This window comes from Tamandua tetradactyla, chromosome 20 (assembly GCF_023851605.1).
Source record: "Tamandua tetradactyla isolate mTamTet1 chromosome 20, mTamTet1.pri, whole genome shotgun sequence".
Classification (NCBI taxonomy): domain Eukaryota; kingdom Metazoa; phylum Chordata; class Mammalia; order Pilosa; family Myrmecophagidae; genus Tamandua; species Tamandua tetradactyla.
In genome coordinates this window covers 38,387,342-38,405,624 of record NC_135346.1, presented here as the reverse complement: position 1 = coordinate 38,405,624, position 18,283 = coordinate 38,387,342, and the positions used below count along the sequence as shown (strand labels likewise).

General features: G+C 39.3%; 1 protein-coding gene across 3 annotated transcripts in view; it reads right to left on the bottom strand.

The window, feature by feature from the left end:
* The window catches only part of CYFIP2 (cytoplasmic FMR1 interacting protein 2), a 151,511-nt gene that overhangs the window by 107,139 nt on the left and 26,089 nt on the right, over positions 1–18,283 (bottom strand). For 2 of the 3 annotated variants that reach the window (XM_077137523.1, XM_077137525.1), the window contains exons 2-4: positions 15,905–16,044; positions 12,611–12,700; positions 362–439 (exon numbers count right to left, since the gene is read on the bottom strand). In XM_077137523.1, the coding sequence (XP_076993638.1) occupies positions 362–439; positions 12,611–12,700; positions 15,905–16,021 (285 nt within the window). In that variant the 5' untranslated portion in view covers positions 16,022–16,044. The remainder of the gene's footprint in view (positions 1–361; positions 440–12,610; positions 12,701–15,904; positions 16,045–18,283) is intronic. The other variant, XM_077137524.1, reaches the window with a different exon arrangement.

Here is an 18,283-nt window from a genome sequence, read left to right as displayed (position 1 = left end):
GTAGCAAAGTTTAATAGTGATTATTCTTTGGTGGGAGGTGGGTTTAGGTCACGGGTTAGACAACATAGGGGATGTTTTACTTTTTGCTTTACATCGTTCTGCAGTGGTTTGGTATGGTACAATTAGTATATGATACTTTTGAAATAAAATATATTGAACATATATATTTTTAAATTCCTGGGTATTGGACCTTGTCACATTATTGAAAGCCTTCTGACTCCAGGATTCACCCTTAGAAAAGAGGCCCTCCTTGGCTCCCTGTCACTTGGAGAAGATGTTGTTCCCAGCTTTCTGTATTGGAAGGGGTGTGGGTGGTAGAATCCTTGCAGGGGAAAGAGGGCCCATGGCCAGATAGTCTCACCTGGGGAATGGCCCGGGAGCAGCTGCGCCAGGTGTAAAGCATGACGGCATACTCGTGCCCTTCCTCCAGCATTTCATTCTGAAATAGCAAAACACGCTTAGCAGAGAGAAAGAACATCAGTGCCTCAAGGCTCCTCAGCACCCCCCTACATCCTCACTAGGCATGGTATGGTCCATGGGCCAGCAGCTCCATCACCACCTGGGGGTTAAAGAGAAATGCAGAGTCTCAGGTCACTTCTTGGTCAGTGGAGTCAGAATCTGCATTTCAACAAAATTCCCAGGTGACTCCCATAAACAATTAGCTTGAGAAGCATCAGCCTAACTCATCCTCAGACACCCAACGGCTCTGCATTAGGCTATGTTTCTCAAACAGATGGTTGGCCACCTTAGAAAGAATGAGGCAGATGTTCGCGTTCCCTCACAAAAGGTGCCCTAGATATACAGTCAGCAGGAAATAAGAAAGAAGCTAAAGGGTATGTACAGCAGATGGGTTAAAAACAAAACAAAGAGTAACAATTATGATAATATATGCTGTTATGTGTTGAAACAATTTTTGTTACAATGTTACCAAGCTATGAACAACAAGCTGTCTGAGGAATTGGATAACAAGGGCCTTCACTCTATGTCATATGGTATTCTAATGTTTCCACTATTATAAAAGCCCATATTACTATTTCATAAGCAGGAAAATGATTATGATCAATTTTTAAAAAATAATAATAGACACTGTGGGATTGACAATGGCTTCTGGGGGAACGCAACAAAGCGGGATATCAGTGGCTAAGAGATTTCAAATGGAGTCAAGAGGCTATTCTAGAGGCTGCTTTTATGCTTTTTCAGCTATATATTGCTAATTGCCATGGTTTGTCAAACCCTAACCAACGGCATTCCTGTTGACCCTGTAGAGCACATGGGGTTCTAACTGAGACTCTACAAAAGTTTCATGTACTAAGTTTGCTTTCCTGAAGTCTATAACCTCCAGAGGGTTCCAATGCCTGATAAGTCCCAAAACCCAGAGAAACCAGCCTCTCCAAGAATATCAATTTAGTTCCATTCCCCTATCCTATATTGTTGACACCTCTTTTCAACATGAAGAAGTTAGAATGGGCATAGCCCAAAGACCTCTAGAGATTGACAGTAGGATCAAAGGAGAAGGAGGAGATATAGCACAGAAGATAGGATTTAACAAGTGAGGATTACAGCTGAATCAATACAATATTTCTTTTACCTTCCAGAGTTTTGGAGCAGCTAGAAGGAAAAACCTGCCAAGTGTGGAATGGTAACCCATACTTGTTGAAATGTGCTTTGAAAATTATTGCTTTTTTGTATATACATTTCACAAAAAAATAATCTTTAAAAATAGAGCGGAGGGCAGGCCATGGTGGCTTGGTAGGCAGAGACCTCACCTGCCATGCTGGAGACCCAGGTTCAATTCCCAATGCCTGCCCATGTGAAAAAAAAAGAAAAATAGAGCAGATGGCAAACCCAACAACAACATGGATCTGAAAAATACAGTGATGATTTACCCTACTAATAAGTGCTACTGTGGAAAGAGCCCTAAGCTCAGGGTCCAAATATCTGGGCTAAAATCCCAATTTGATAATTTGTTAACCCTGTGGCTTTCACTAAATCATTTAATAACCTAAAATTCTCCATTTTATCATCTGTTAAATGAAGATAATAACCATCTCTTAAATTTTTGTGTGGGTAAAATGGAAAAAGAAGATGAGATTTAAATGGAAGGAGAAAAACACAGCTGTTAATCTGTAAAGGGAATGAAGAATATTACTAGGGAAACAGTTTGGCAGTTCTTCAAAAAGCTCAACATAGAATTAGATGACCTAGCAATTCCACCTGTAGGTACATACTTCCAAAAACTGAAAACACAAGTTTATACATTAAAAAATGTTCACAGAAGCATTATTTATAATAGCCAAAAGCCAAATGTCCATCAAATGATAAATGGATAAACAGAATGTGGTATATTCATACAATGAAATGGTATTTAACAATAGAAAATAATGCAGTACCTATACATGCTACAACATGGATATGTCTTGAAAAATGATGCTTACTGAAAGAAGCTAGACACCAAAGGTCACATTGCAGGATTCCATCTATATGAAATGTCCAGAATAAGCAAATCTATAGAGACAGAAGGTAGATAGTGGTTGCCAAGGAATATGGAAGGTGAGTTGGGAGTGACTGCAAACAGGTCAGTGGTTTCTTTCAGGGGTAATGGAAATTGGACGGTGGTGATGGCTATGTGACTTATGTTAGGTGAATTATATCTCAATAAAAATGTAATTAAAAAATTAAAATAACAATGAGATACTACTGTACATCTATTAGGATGGCTAAAACTCAGAACACCACCAACACCAAATGCTGACAAGAATATGGAACTATAGGAACTCTCATTCATTGCTGGTGTGAATGCAAAATGGTACAGCCACCTTGAAAGACAGTATGGCAACTTTTTACAAAGCTAAATACAGCCTTACTATATGATCCAGCAGTCAGACTCCTAGATGTTTACCCAAAGGAGATGAAAACTTTGGTGCCCACAAAAGCCCTGCACATGAATAGGTTATAGCAGCTTTACTCATAATTGCCCAAAAATGAAAGCCACTAAGATATCCTTTAACAGGTGAGTCGATAAACAAAGGGTGTCACATCCAAACAATGGAGAACTATTCAGCAATAAAAAGAAATGAGCTATCAATTCACAAAAGGACATCATACAGCCTTAAATATATATTGCTAAGTGAAAGAAGTCAGTCTGAAATGGCTACATGCATTATGATACCATCTACATGACATTTTGGAAGAGGCAAAACTCTAGAGACAGTAAACAAATCAGTGGTTGCCAGGGTTTCAGGGGGAGTAAGGGAGGGCTGAACAGGTGGAGCACAGAGTCTGTCCAGGACAGTGAAGCTGTCCTGTATACCTGCGATGATTAGGTTCATGTATCAACTTGGCCAGGTAATGGTGCTCAGTTGTCTGGGAAAGCACTGGCCTGCTAATGCAAGGCTATTTTGTGGACTTAAATCATCAGTAAGTAGATTGCATTTATGGCTGATTACATCTACAGTCAGCTAAGGAGGGTGTCTTCAGTAGTAAGAGATGTTTCATCCAATGAATCGAAGGCTTTAAAAGGATAAGTGATGACGTCAGCAGTCTGAAGAGAGAATTTTCATCTCTACTTCAGCTGACCAAGGTTCTCCTGGGGAATTCACTGAAAACCTTCACTGGAGTTCCCAGCTTGCACTATGGAATTTAGACTAGTGCATCTCCATGTAACATTTATAAATATCTCCTGTTCGCTGTTTCTCTAGAGAACCGTGACTAATATAATCCACTAATACAATAGTGGATGCATAACATTAGGTATTTGTCAAAACCCATAAAACTGTACAACACAAAGGATGAACCCTAATTAAACAACGGATTATAGTTAATAAAAATGTATCAATATTGGTTCATCAGTTGTAACAAATGTGCCACACTAATGCAAGATGTTAATAAGAGGAGAACTATGTGTGCTGGGGAGTATATGGGAACTCTGTATTTTCTGTACAATTTATCTGTAAACTTAAAATTAAAGTGTATTATTAAAAAGATTACTACTAGAGTATCTTACTTGTAAATGTCTTTATACAAAAAAATGAATTTTTTTTTTTTTTTACATGGGCAGGCACCGGGAACCAAACCCGGGTCCTCTGGCATTGCAGGCAAGCATTCCTGCCTGCTGAGCCACCATGGCCCGCCCAAAAATGAATCTTTATTGATTTTTTTACTCATTTATTTTTTAATCCACATAGCCTATCAATTTCATATCTTGGTAGTACAACAAGAAATTTAATTTGGAGTTTATGCCTTATGAAAGTTCAGTTTTCAACAACAAATGTCACTGGCATGTTGTATTTTCAACTTTTAATTTAGAGCACTTTTGAAATCAGTAACACGGTGTCCTTGAGACCAAAGAGAAATAAGAGGAAGCCAATGGGTCTCCAGCTGCCATCTGCCCCAGAACACATTTCAAAAAGGAAAGTGACAGGAAGTAGGGAACATGTGTCTACTGATTAGCAGTAAACTGCCCACCAGCAGGTATGAATAATCCAGCTCAATCTTTGAGCAAATGTTTTGCCATCACTCATTGGCTATCAGGCTGTATGCCGGGAACAGACAGTGAACAAGAAGGATATGGTCACTGCCCTCATGGACGGTTCAGTTGAACCTCAACCTAATTTGTTGTAGAATTATGCCTGGAATATAGAGTTTAGGATGGTGTGATGGAAAGAGCCCTGAGGCTGGGCCTCAGGAGACTTGAATTCTGGTCTGGGCTATGCTTGCACCCAACTTTTAACTTGCAAATGTCATGGTTTTCTCTCTTGCAGGTAAAGAGTTGACCTAAGTCACTGGCCAACTTAGACTGTTCATTAGAGTCACCTGGAAACTTGGACCAAATGACTAGTCCCAGGAGTGGGGACAAGAAAGGGTACTTTTCTAAAGCTCCCCAGGTGAATCCAATGTGTAGCCAAGGTTGACAGCTAAAGGACCTTTACATTTCTAAGGCTGTAAGTCCATGACTTAAACAGAATGTGAGTACAGCTCAAATTTCAGGGCTGATAGAGGAAGACTATACCTCTCAGCACCTACTTTGCACACTCAACCCTCATCTCACTTCCACTAAAGGACTCTCAATTGTTTCACATAGTCTGATCAATTATGTGGTTTATGCACTTCCTCGTTCTCCTCCGTTTGTCTCGGGCTCTCCTACCTTCTGAGAAATTCACCTTGTCCAAAGTGTGGGCATGAGAAATGCAAGAAGACGAGCATTTATTGAACCTATTTTGTGGCAGATAATCTACTCTAAAGAAAGTCTTAGCAAGGTACAACGTGAAAATGATTGAATGTAGTAAGATTTGGGGGTTATCCATGAATGTCAACAGTACACCCTATGCCTTACCCATGTCTAAAACCAAATCAACACTATTCCTGTGATAGGCAGAAAAATGATTCCCAAGAGTATGTGTCCTAACCACCAAAACTCATGAAGATGTTACCTTCATGGTAAATGGGACGTTGCAGATGTGATTAGATTAAGAATATAGAGATGGGGAAGACGGCAGTGTAGGGAGGTGTAGAATTTAGTTAATCCTCTAGGGAAGCTAATAAATAGTCAGGAATTATCTGGAACAACTGTTTGTGGGACTTCTGTACTGGACACACATTGTACACCCGTCTGGAATGGGTGGAACAGTCAAGATCCAAGATCCCACACAGAACTGTAAGTTAAAGTCTCCCAAACCATGGAGACTGATGCCTCTCCACCACTGTCACAGCAAGCTGTTTTGGAGACAATTTCCCACAGGAAAAAGAAGTGGTCTCTATTAGGAGCAAGGCAAAGATTTAATTAACAAATTTAATTTAAAAATTTAGTAAGCTCCAATTTAATTAACAAATTCAGACTGCACTTCTGAATATAAACTCTGCATGCAGATCAGTCCAGAGCAAAAGAAAAGGAACCTTAAAGTCTTGAGGCTTGTGGAGTATACAGAGTTCAGAATACTGGGAAAGGGACACAAAGAGCTAGGTATTGGGTATCAAAAGTACCAACTCCAGCTCTTGATTGGTGAATGAGGATGGGAATGGGAGCTAAGATCAGCTCTGAAAAATATTTCTAAAAAACTTTTTGCAGTTCATTTTTTAAAAAGTCTCAGGCATTTTCAATTGCCAGCACTGACCCAGGCAAGAATGGAACCAAGGTATGTCTGAGAGACAAAATAACTAGTCAAGTGAAGAAGATAATTCCCTAAGGGGCATATCTGCCCCAAGAAATGGGGTGTGTGTGCAGAGCCCAGCACAAGTGGTAGCTCTTGTTCAGCTAATTCAGACCACAGGGGCTGGGAAATGGACACAGCTTAATCTAGCCTTCTACCTCAGCCTTGGTCTCTCAACTACACCCATGGCAAGGGACAGTGTCTACTGAGAATTAAAGGCACTGAACCATTTTATGCTTGTGGGAAGCTGCAGGATGAGAGTGCCAGCTGCTGGGCATGATAAGAAAAGATACAGTCAAAGGCTTCTCAGGAAAGACTGGCAACTCGCTGGGTGTTGTTCTCAGGGAAACCTGATACTGATTATATTCTCCTCCTGAGACCTGGGCCTATCTTGTCTTGTCTGTGAAAATCTGATTGGGTCAATCATATCTGGGGATACCTTCCTCAAAAAATAAATGTTCCATATACACAGAGCAAGAACCAGAAAAACAAAAGCTGAAAAATTCTGATTAGTTAAACAGAAGCTATGTTAGAGGTGTAGAAGAAATTGAACTGAATGTCAAAGAACAGATAGAGAACAAAGTCAACCAAGAAGAAAACACTAGGTAAAAGAAAGAAAACAACCGCTGGAATAAGCTAATCAAGGAAATGTGAAGCTTAGACATCAGAAAAAATCATGAATCAAACCAAGTAGAATGACGATACGGCCCAGTCAAAGGAACAAACTAACACTTCGAATGAGATTCAGAGGTTGAAACAACTAATTATAGATGTTCAAACAAATCTCCTAAATAAAAAAAAAAAATCAAATCAATGAGTTGAGGGAAGATATGGCAAAAGAGATGAAGGATATATAGAGAAGACACTGGGTGACCATAAAGAAGAACTGAAAGCTTGAAAAAACAAATGGCAGAACTTACGGGAATGAAAGGCACATTAGTAGAGATGAAAAACAATAGAGACACAAAGTAGCATATTCGAAGAGGCAGAAGAAAGGATTAGTGAACTAGAGCACAGGATATCTGAAACTGAACACACAAAAGAACAGACAGGGAAAAGAATGGGAAAATATGAGCAGGGCCTCAGAGAACTGAATGACAACATGAAGGACACAAAAATGCATGTTGTGGGTGTCCCAGAAGAAGAGAAGGGAAAAGGGGCAGAAAGAATAATGGAGGAAATAATCAGTGAAAATTTCCCAACTCTTATGAGAGACATAAAATTACAGATCCAAGAAGCATAGCATACTTCAAACAGATTCAAATAGACGTACGCCAACACATTTACTAATCAGATTGTCAAATGTCAAAGACAAAGAGAATTCTGAAAGCAACAAGAGAAAAGCGATCCATCATGCAAAGGAAGCTTGATAAAACTATGTGCAGATTTCTCAGCAGAAGCCATGGAAGAAAGAAGGAAGTGGTATGATATATTTAAGATACTGAAAGAGAAAAACTGATGGCCAAGAATTCTACATCCAGCAAAACCGTCCTTCAAAAATGAGGGAGAATTTAAAATATTTTCAGACACTGTGAGAGTTTGTGACCATGAGACCCGCTCTACAAGAAATACTAAAATGAGCACTACAGGCAAATAGGAAAGGAAATTATGGTGAGTAAATGTACAAATATCAATAAATGTGCAAATATAAGGAAGGTTTTATATGAGGAAGAATGTCGACATTGCAAGATGATGAAAATGGACTGGTATGTGGGAAAAACAATCAATGCAAACTAGCTTCTGTAGTTAACAGTAACATTGTAATATGCTTCCATTAATTTTAACAAAGGAAATATACCAAAGCTAAACGTCAATAAGAGGGGGATATAAGGGAGATGTATGGGATTCTTGTTGTTTCTCCTTTTTACTTTTTCATTCTTCATTTTTTTCTTCATCTTATTCTATCTTTGTGGAAGAAATGAAAATGTCCTCATATAGAATGTCATGATGAATGCGTAAATATATGATTATACTGGGAGCCACTGATTATTTTAAAATGGATTGTATGGTGTATGAATAAAACTGTTTAAAAAATAAACAAGAAGATACAAGTGCTGGAGAAAATAAGGAGAGAGAGATGTACCTACCCACTGTTGGGAGGGAAGCAGAACGGTGCAGCCCCTCTGGAGGGCAGTGTGGTGGTCCCACAGGAGGCTGAGTATAGGGCTGCTATATGATCCTGTAACCCTGTTATTAGGTATATAGTTAGAAGAACTGAAAGCAGGGACACGAATGGACATTTGCACACTGGTGTTTATGGAGGCAGTGTTTACAGTTTGCAATGGGTGTCAGTAACCTAAGGGTACAGTGACTGATGAATGGAAAGGCAAACTGTAGTGATTGTATACCATGGAATACTGAGTGGCTGCAAGAAGAATGAAACTGTGGGGCACACAATTAGGTGAATGAAACTTGAGGACATTATGTTGAATGAAATAAGCCAAAACAAAAAGACAAATATTGTAAAGCCTCACTAATATGGACTAACTATAATGTACAAACTCTGAGAATTGAATTTGAGAGCATATGTTATCAGGGGATACAATGCGGGCAGAGATTGAGCAATTGACAATTAAGAGTACAGAAGATTCAGTAAGGCTTACTGTAAAGGTTCCTAGATTGTAAGCCCTTATAGCAACCATATCTATTTCTGAGTTGTAACTGTTATTTCTAACTTGTGAGATGCAAAGCTCTTTCTGTATAGACTGGTCATTCCCTGGACTCTGGGTATCTGTGTGACACCTGAGACTCAGAGTCAGACTTCTACAGCTATGAAAGTCAGCATTACCCCAAACAGCAACTGTTAAAGAAACTGAAAAAAGAGGTCAGACTTCAATCAGAGATATGAATAAAGCTATCTGGTTAGGACTAAATTAAACCAGAATACAGGGTAATGGATGATGTTGACTCTGTTTTTAAACTCCACCTTCTGTGTGAGACCAAAGGAAGAAATGTTTATTTGGTACAAGATTTATATTTTCTGTAGTACAATATCTAATTTAACCCATATGGTGAGTTTATTCAAACAACATAATTAATGAAACCTTGAATATGGAATGAGATCTTGTTATTTTGTGCAGGTTAATGTAATACCCCAATACATCCTAGAGTAATATGGGCAGAAAATAAAGTATTTGCAAAGTCCCCGCGAAGGTCTGAGGAAAAATGTAGAAATATTAAACTTCCCCATCTGGGGAATTCCTGATATCCTCACAAGTATGAGTGACTACCAATTTAATAAGCTAAGCCCTCTATCTTGGAGTTGCACTTATGAAACTTCTTTCTGCAAAGGAAACACTAAGCCTACATAAAATTATGCCTAAAAGTCACTACCAGAGAACCTCTTCTGTTGCTCAGATGTGGCTTCTCCCGCTAAGTCAACTCTACAGGTGAGTTCATTGCCCTCCCCAGTATATGGGACATGACTCCGAGGGGTGCAAACTCCCTTGCAACGTGGGACATGACTCTTGGGGATGAGCCTGGCCCTGGCATCATGGGATGGAGAAAGAGAAAGGAAACAAAATAAAGTTTCAGTGGCTGAGAGATTTCAAATAGAGTTGAGAGGTTATTCTTATGCACTATATAAACATTCCTTTTTAGTTTCTAGTGTGTTAGAATAGCTAGAAAGAAATACCTCAAACTGTTTAACTGTAATCCAATAACCTGGATTTTTGAAGATGACTGTATATATAGCTTTTTTTTTTTTTTTTTTTTTTAAGCGTGGGCAGGCTCTGGGAATTAAACCAAGGTCTCTGGCATGGCAGCAGAGAATTCTGCCTCTGAGCCACTATTGCACCACCATTTTTTTTTTTTTAACTACATAGCTTTTATTGTGTGACTGTGTGGTTGTAAAAACCTTGTGACTGACACTCCCTTTATCCAATGTATGGGCAGATGAGTAAGAAAAAAAAGGTAAATAAATAAATGGGGGTGGTGGTGATAAAGGGTATGGGATGTTTTGGGCATTCTTTTTTATTTTTATGTATTTTTTTGAATAATGAAACAGTTCTAAAATGGATTGTGGTGATGAATGCACAACTATACAATAATATACTGATTGCATACTTTGGATGACTATATGGTGTGGGAATATATCGCAATAAAATTTCATTGAAAATTTAATCAATGCAAAAAAGAATTTAGAGATGGGGACATAATCCTGGATTATCTAGATGGGCCCGATATAATCATAAGGGTCTTTATAAGTGAAAGAGGGAGGCAGGAGAATCAAAGAAAGAGATGTGAAATTAGAAGTAGGTGTGGGAGAGAAGTGATTGCTCCATGGGGTCACAAGCCAAAGAATGCCTCTAGAAGCTAGAGAAGGCGAAGAAATAGATTTCCCCCAGAGCCTCCAGGAAGAGTGCAACCCCATGGACACCTTGATTTCAACCCACTTCTGACCCATACTGTTATACGTGATTAAATTTGTGTTGTTTTATGCCACTAAGTTGGTGATGACTTGTTATAACAGTGATAGGAAACTAATACACACTCCCTCCAACTTCCCCACTGGTTTCCCGGGCCTGGTATTTCTGAGTAGTGGCTATACCATGCCTGCAGGCATGCCGGCTTGACACTGGCTCCCTCTATTCCAGCACTGGCCAAGTTCTACGCTAAGTGGAGTTGACTTCCAGTGACGCTCCTGTCCAATTCTTCCATCCCCCTTATTCAGCCCTTAATGCCTCCAGTGGAGATAACTTTATCTCTTAACTGATTCATTTGCTTTTCCTCATTCCTCCTTACAACTCATTCTACACAACTAACAAATGAAATGTATTCCTAAAGAAAAGCTTTCTTCACAGCTACCATGGATAAAAATTTTCCATTGCTTTTGATGTTTTATTAAAGGGATTGAAAGTTCTCCAGGCACTGACTCATCTAATTTTCCATAAATACCACAGACAACTTCCTTATAGGTAACTTACTGTGCAAGCCGAAGCACTCTCTGAAAATCCTGCCTCTGTATCTTTTTTCATGCTGGTTCCTCCACCTGGTATGCCTTCCCTGTCTCATTTCTGACTGACAGTGTTCTGAGTACACAATAGCAAAGTAGGGTAGGAAGAAATAGGACTGGGAAGGAGAAGCCCTGGATTCCAAGTCCAATCCTGTGATTTACTAGCTACACATATTTAGTGTAGCTAGTGATCCCACATATTTAGTAGGGATCATGAGCAACTTGCTTATTAACTTCTTTAGGTCTCAGTTTTCTCATCCCCCAAATGGATATAATGATCCCTTTACAATCACAGGGCTGTAATGAGGCTCACTAATGTAATGTAGGAGAATATTTTAAACATTTTAAAGTATAATATACATATAAGGTATCATTGTAAGGCCCTACTCAAAAGCCACTACCTTTACCAGGCTTTCTCTGAGTAAAGTACCCTTCAAAAACAGATATTTGAACTTTTATCATGAAATTTACCCTTAACTCTATGCATTATTATGAGTCTGCAAAGAGTAGTCTAGAGTACAGATTTTGTAGTCAGAAAGACCTGAGTTTAGATCTGTCACTTACTAGTTGTAGGACCCGAAGTAAATTACTTAATGTCCCAGGACGTCAGTTTTTCCCACCTGTAAAATCTTCACACCTACCTTAATCCTCACAACTACCTTTCAGGGTTGGTGCGAAGATTAAATGAGATAATGAATTAAAAATATTTGCAAGAAAAAGTGTTCAAAATTTCAAGTTTCAATTTCCCACCTGACTTATAGAATTCTTGTATATCTCTCCAGCATTTATCAGCATGTACCAGGTGCAGGGTCTTTACTCAATGAATGAGGGAATGGTAAGACAATGTTTTGGAGTATAAGAGCTAAAGGTCTACTGAACCACAGGCAGAGTCAATATGAATTATGTGCTCTTTAAATATAGAATCTGGAATTCTCCAAATATCACTGCTACATGAGAAAAGGATCAATGAAAGCACAAACGGGATGGGATAACACCTCCCAGAGAGGTCAGACACTAGTGCCTGGAAAGAAAATAACTGGTCCCATTTGGGAATAATTTAGACCACTAGTTTCCTTGAGTCAATAACTATTATTTCAAGGCCCCAGTCAAAAAGTTTTTGAGGAACTTTTCACTTTAACCAAGAGGGAAAATTCTATACGTAGGCAGTAATCTATGCAGCATGAGGCAAGGCAAGATCTAATTACATGTTAATACCAAAAACTGACAGAAACTCAGGGAAGTGAGAAATCAAGGCTGGTTTCAAAGCAGTGGTGCTTAAATAGGGTCCTAAAGGGGAACAGAATTTACAAACCTGGAAGATAAAGGGGAATAGTATGCACCAAGGCAATGGGAAGGGATGAGGCATGGGATGAGATTGGGTTTAAGTGGAGTGATCTGAAGGTGATGGTCTTGGTATAGCTAAACACAAGCCCCTAGAGTTAGCAGGCTGCCCATGGCCCCTCCCATCCTGGTAGGGGCATGTTGGTACACGCGCATCACAGAGACTTACCATACTGGAGTGGACTGTAGCCTGCTCAATGTACCTTGCAATGCCTGTGACAAAAGCATTCCTGTCCTCAAAGTTTGTGTCAAAATTAGCCTGTGGGAATCAGAGGATAGGAGCAATTGGTTAAAGCAGGTCAGAGAGGGTCCCAAGAACAATCTGAGGGCAATAAATGCTATAAGCTCTCAGTGGAAACCTGAAGCTGTATCATCCTCCAATCTCCTTCCAAAATTCCATTTTGACTCATTGGGAGACTGAGTTGGAGTTTTGTGGCTCTGAAAGCCAGCATTACTCCATACAGTAACTGTTAAAGAAGCTGAAAAAGAGATCAGACTTTAATTAGAGATATGAACAAAGCTGATATGGTTGAGACTAAAGGATGATAGCATCTATATTCTAAAACTTCACTTTCTGTTGGAGACCAAAGAAGGGGAAGTTTATTTTATCCAAAACGTAAATTTTCTGTAGCACAGAAAATCTAACTTAACCTGTCTGGCAGTCCATTTAAACAACTTAAACACATTGTTGCAAGCTGCTAGCAGAGGAAAACAACACATGCTGCCTAGGATAGGAAATGAGATCTTGTAATTCTGTATAGCTTAATATAATACCCTGATAACACTCCAGAGTATGTGGGACAGATAAAAAAGTATTTGCAAAGACCCAAGGACTGGAGAAAAAAATCCATTACACTTTCCAACCTGGGATATTTTCAACACAATATTGTCTCTAGCACTGGGGGCTCCCAAGTTAATAGGCCAAGTCTTTGATCTTGAGGCTTGTTCTTACGAAATTCATATCTGTGGTGGGGAAGCTAAACCTACCTATACTTATACCTAACAGTCACTTCCAGACAACCACTTTTGTTGCTCAGATGTGGCCTTTCTCTCTCTAAGCCCAAATCTGAAAATAAACTCATTACTCTCCCCCCTAAATGGGACATGACTCCTAAGGATGAGGCTGGCCCTGGCATACTGGGAATAACAACGCCTTCTTGACCAAAAGGGGGGAAAAGAAATGTAACAAAATAAGACTTTAGTGGCTAAGAGATTTCAAATAAAGTTGAGAGGCTATTCTGGAGGTTAGTCTTATGCAAACTTCAGCTAGATATTGCAAATTGCAATGGTATGCCAAGCCCCAACCAACATGTATATTCCTGAAAACCCTAAGGAATACCTAGGGCTCTATAAAAGTTTCACTTGATTTATTTTTTCAGAAACCAAAAACCTCCAGATTTTTGCTATGCCAGATAAGTGCTGAAATCCAGAGGCACTAGTCTCTCCAAGAACATCAACCAGTTGCATTTTCCTACCCCATAATGTTGATACTCCTTTTCAACATGAAGAAGTTAGGTCATTGCCCAAATGTCCCTAAAGATTGGGAGAAGGATCAAATGAGAGGAAGGAGTTGTAACACAGAAGAGTATGATGACTGAATCATTATATTGATATCTCTTCTTAGTCTCCAGTATATTAGAGCAGCTAGAAGGAAATATCTGAAATTGTGAAACTGTAACCCGCACCATACTTCAAAGTTGGCTCTATAACCACTTGTTAAAATGTACTTTGAAATCTATCACTTTTCTGTACATATATTTCACAATAAAAAATGTTTAAAAAATGTGCAATTCCCGAAATACTCACCTGAGGGTTCAGAGACATATGTACAAGGATAATCATCGGGGCATTTTTTTGCCACAGGAAAAACTATATATACAAACCAAATATTTATCAAAAGAGAATGACTAATCCCCCTACCTTATATTATTGAGAACCCCTTCCAACATGAAAAAGTTAGAATGGGCATAGCCCAAATATCTCAAAAAGAGTGGGAGAAAGATCAAAGGTGATGGTGGAGATATAAAGAGGAGGTAGGGTTTAACAAATGAGTATGATTGTAGAATCATTATATTGATGTTTCTTTTAGCCTCCAGTGCCTTGGAGCAGCTAGAGGTAAAAACCTAGAATTGTGGAGTCGTTCTACAACTACAACTACAATCTGTTCTACAACTAATTGTTGCAATGTGCTCTGAGATTTATTGCTTTTTTTGGTATATATATTATTTTTCACAAAATAATTATAATTCACAAAAAAGAAAAAAATGTCAATTGTGATGATAAATGCACAGCTATATGATCATATTGTGAATCACTGATTATACACTTTGGATGAGTACATGGTATGTGAACATATCAATAAAATGTTAATAAAAAAGAGAATGATTAAATACATAATAGTATATCCATACAACTGACCTCAAAATACCATGTGATGGTTAAAAATAATGTGGTAGCATTGTATATTGTTATGGAAAAATATCCCTAATAAATGTTAAGTGAAAAAAAGCCAAGCTGTACAGCAATATAGATAGCATGCTTCTCTTTTGGTAAAAAATAATAAAACGGACATGTACATATATTGGCTTAAGTTCAGGGAAACTTTTATTTGCGATGCTATACTTTTCTGTATACTTGAAATAAAAAATTTACATAATTAAAAATTTAATCTGGGTTAGAAGATGTGAAGAAACCAACTTTATGTGAAGAAACCAACTTTATGAACTGAAGCTTTAAGCATGTGCATAGTAAATAAACCATTGAATGCAATTAAAGATACATTATGCATTTATATTTAGTCTTATTTAGCAGTTCAAGAACTTTTAAAAGGTCAAGCACAGCTAAAAACTTCAAATTAATGCATTCTTTATTAATGTAGCATACTCACCTTGCATACCCTTAGCAGGGGCTCTTTGCAAGGCTAACTCCAGCACCTGGATGCCCTTCCCTGCCGTGCCCTGATAGGATCACTGTTTTGAGCAAGCCAGTGGTTGTTTATCACAAGCTCTTCTCTCTTTGCAAAAGCAAACAACTGTGACCAGCTTCCCTGAGCCATTAGTTTCTGTGGGGAGTTGCAGTGCTACTTTCTCATACACGAAAGAAAAGTAATTATCTAAGCAGGCTCTAGGTGTTTCTAAATTGCAATATTTAATTCATGAGGTCAGAGCTGCCAACACCTTGGTTGGTGCAGCAGCAAGAACAGCCAGGAAGGTATTTGGGGTCAGCGCAGATCAACAAGCCTTCCCTGGGGAAGGGAAGAGTCCTGGTGTACATTTATACGTTCATCTATTCCTTACACTCTCAGCTCCGTGGAGTGCATAAGAAATTCAATCAGCTCAAGACCTCTCACCTTCTAGATGTTGACTTCCCCCTTCCCTCTGCCACCAGGGCAAACCCTCTGAGGGATTCCCAGAGTTCCTGAGCCCTGTGGAACTATTTCCACACTGGCCCCCTGTTAATTTACCTGGTACATGATGGAGGACGGTGGAGGCTCGATACATGGCTGCTGATCAGGGAGCGGCAGCTCTTCCAGCAAGTCCACGTTGGACAGGGCATCTTCGAGGGTGACGTGAGTGGTCATGGTTGCAGTTTCCAGATTCTGCACTGAGGGAAAGGAAGAGAAGGACAACAGAGAATTTCAGGAGGCTCCAAAAATTTCTCCCAATTCCATTTAGCTAAGACTCTTTGAGGAGGATGAAGGCGTTTGGCGTGCATTGAGGCCACCTCCACTTGCTTCTTCTTCACAGCAGCTCTCTAGGTATGACAGGTGCCTTTAGCCCACACCTTTAATTTGAGAATCTTTTTATAGTGTACCAAGTATTCTTTTACACCTATTTCCTCAGCTGAGCCTCACGACAATCCCTTACGAGCAACATGGTAGGTAGTATTACATCCACATAACTCATGAAAAAACCCTTGTTTTTCATGAGAAGTTATATGACTTGCTCTCACAGCCACAGTGGCCAAGGGCCAAGGACCTAAAATAATTCCAGATGTAAGGACATGGCCAGTCCCACCTCTTGCTTTTTATAAGGAAATTTAGCAGTTCCAAACTCAGATTAACATATGGCACAAAAAATATCCACGAAGGCAAGAGCCAAGACAACTCACAGTTTGAAACCAGAGGCCGGGGTTTTCAGGCTAATTCAAGTGGAACTAAAAGTATTCAGACTCCAGCAAATCAACCTGGTTTGCAGATGGAAGAGCTATCATCTTCTGTGACCTTTGTCAACTACTTCAAAAAAGCCCTAAATGAACATTTTTGCATTTTAGACCCCGACAGAGTGAAGCTCTTTAGATGATGTTTGTAGGTAGCAAAGATGCAGAAGGTCTGAATTGCACTGTTAACTGACTCAAGCAACTCAATTGCTATTTTAAGAACTCAGCACCTGGCAAACAGAAATTTCCCCCCTCCACCACCACTTTTTTTTTTAACACATGTGAAACTTATAAATTTTGGTCACGCTTTAGGTCAAAATTATGTTCCCATAAGGTCCCCCAAATAGTATACCCTACCAGTCACAATCATAGATTACAATGCAATAAAATTAGAATTCAATAATATAAATATAGCCAAAAATTTGTATCTTTGAAACTTGATAAAAACAGGTTAATTTGTGGTGAAAGAGGAACTCAAATGGAAGTTATAAAACATTTAGAATTGAAAGAGCACTAAAAAACTCCTTAAATGAATTTTTTAGAAAATAGAAATACTTAACTAAATGAACCTGATTTTCCAGCAAAAAAATTGGAATAAAATCAACCCCGCTAAAAAAGGAGAATGGAGGGAATTGATAATTACAAAAGCACAAATAAATGAAACAGAAAACAAAGCAAAACAGATTAAAAACAACAAAGCCTTCAGGTGAACAACAAAAATTGGAGTTTTAAATAAAGACTAATTAAAGGGAAAAAAAACCTAACCCTTTGGCACGGATGAATAAGAAGGAAACAAAGAGAAAGTCCTTTCTCCCACCTCAATCTCTGGGAGGGGCAAAGCTTAAGGGCTGAAGTGTCTTACGTGAACCTCAATGAGTTTCATGCTCATTAGGAAATGTGGTGTCAGGGGCCGGCGGGGGATTGGATCACCCACGGAACTCGCTGAGGGGCTGGGAGGAGCTGAAACAGGTGCAGGTTATTTCAAAGTCGTGCTGCTCCGAATAAGTTTCTCCTTTAGGCCCTGGAAGGACAGATGGGGCTGAACTAGAAAGTCAGACATTCTTCACCCTCTGCTGAGCGGCTGTGATTCACACTTCACGGGTCTCCAGTGCATCTTCCTGTCACGTGCTTTGGCACCTGTGAAGGCCACATCCAATGAGGACACACGGAGCTCAGAGGTATCCCCTCTTCCGTTCACACGGGGTGATGTCAGGTCCTCTCCACCCTAACGCTGCTTTTCCTTCTCTCTCCAGAACCCGAACAATGACATTCAGTTCCACTGTCTTCTTTATTACATGAATATTAAGTCCATTTTACAGGAGGGGATAATGATATTTCAGGGCATAATGATTAAAATCTACAACCTCCAAAAGCCTAGTCATTCTCCTCATTCAAATAATAAGAATAAAACCACCATTTCTCTAGCCCTTTCTCTGAGTCAGACCCCGTGTCAAGCACTCAGCTAGGTTAATCTTCCATTAATACTATAAAGGCGGGCACTATTGCTACCATTTTACAGGTGAGCAAGCAGCAGCTCAGAATGTCAATTATTTCACAAGGCCAGGTACGGTGAGTGATGCAGGTGAGTCTGGAGGCCAGGTTTGTGCAGCTCTAAAGTCTGCAGTGGAAGTCACCACACTGTACTTCTAAGAACTCAGACTCCCATCATAAGACTGCACATGAC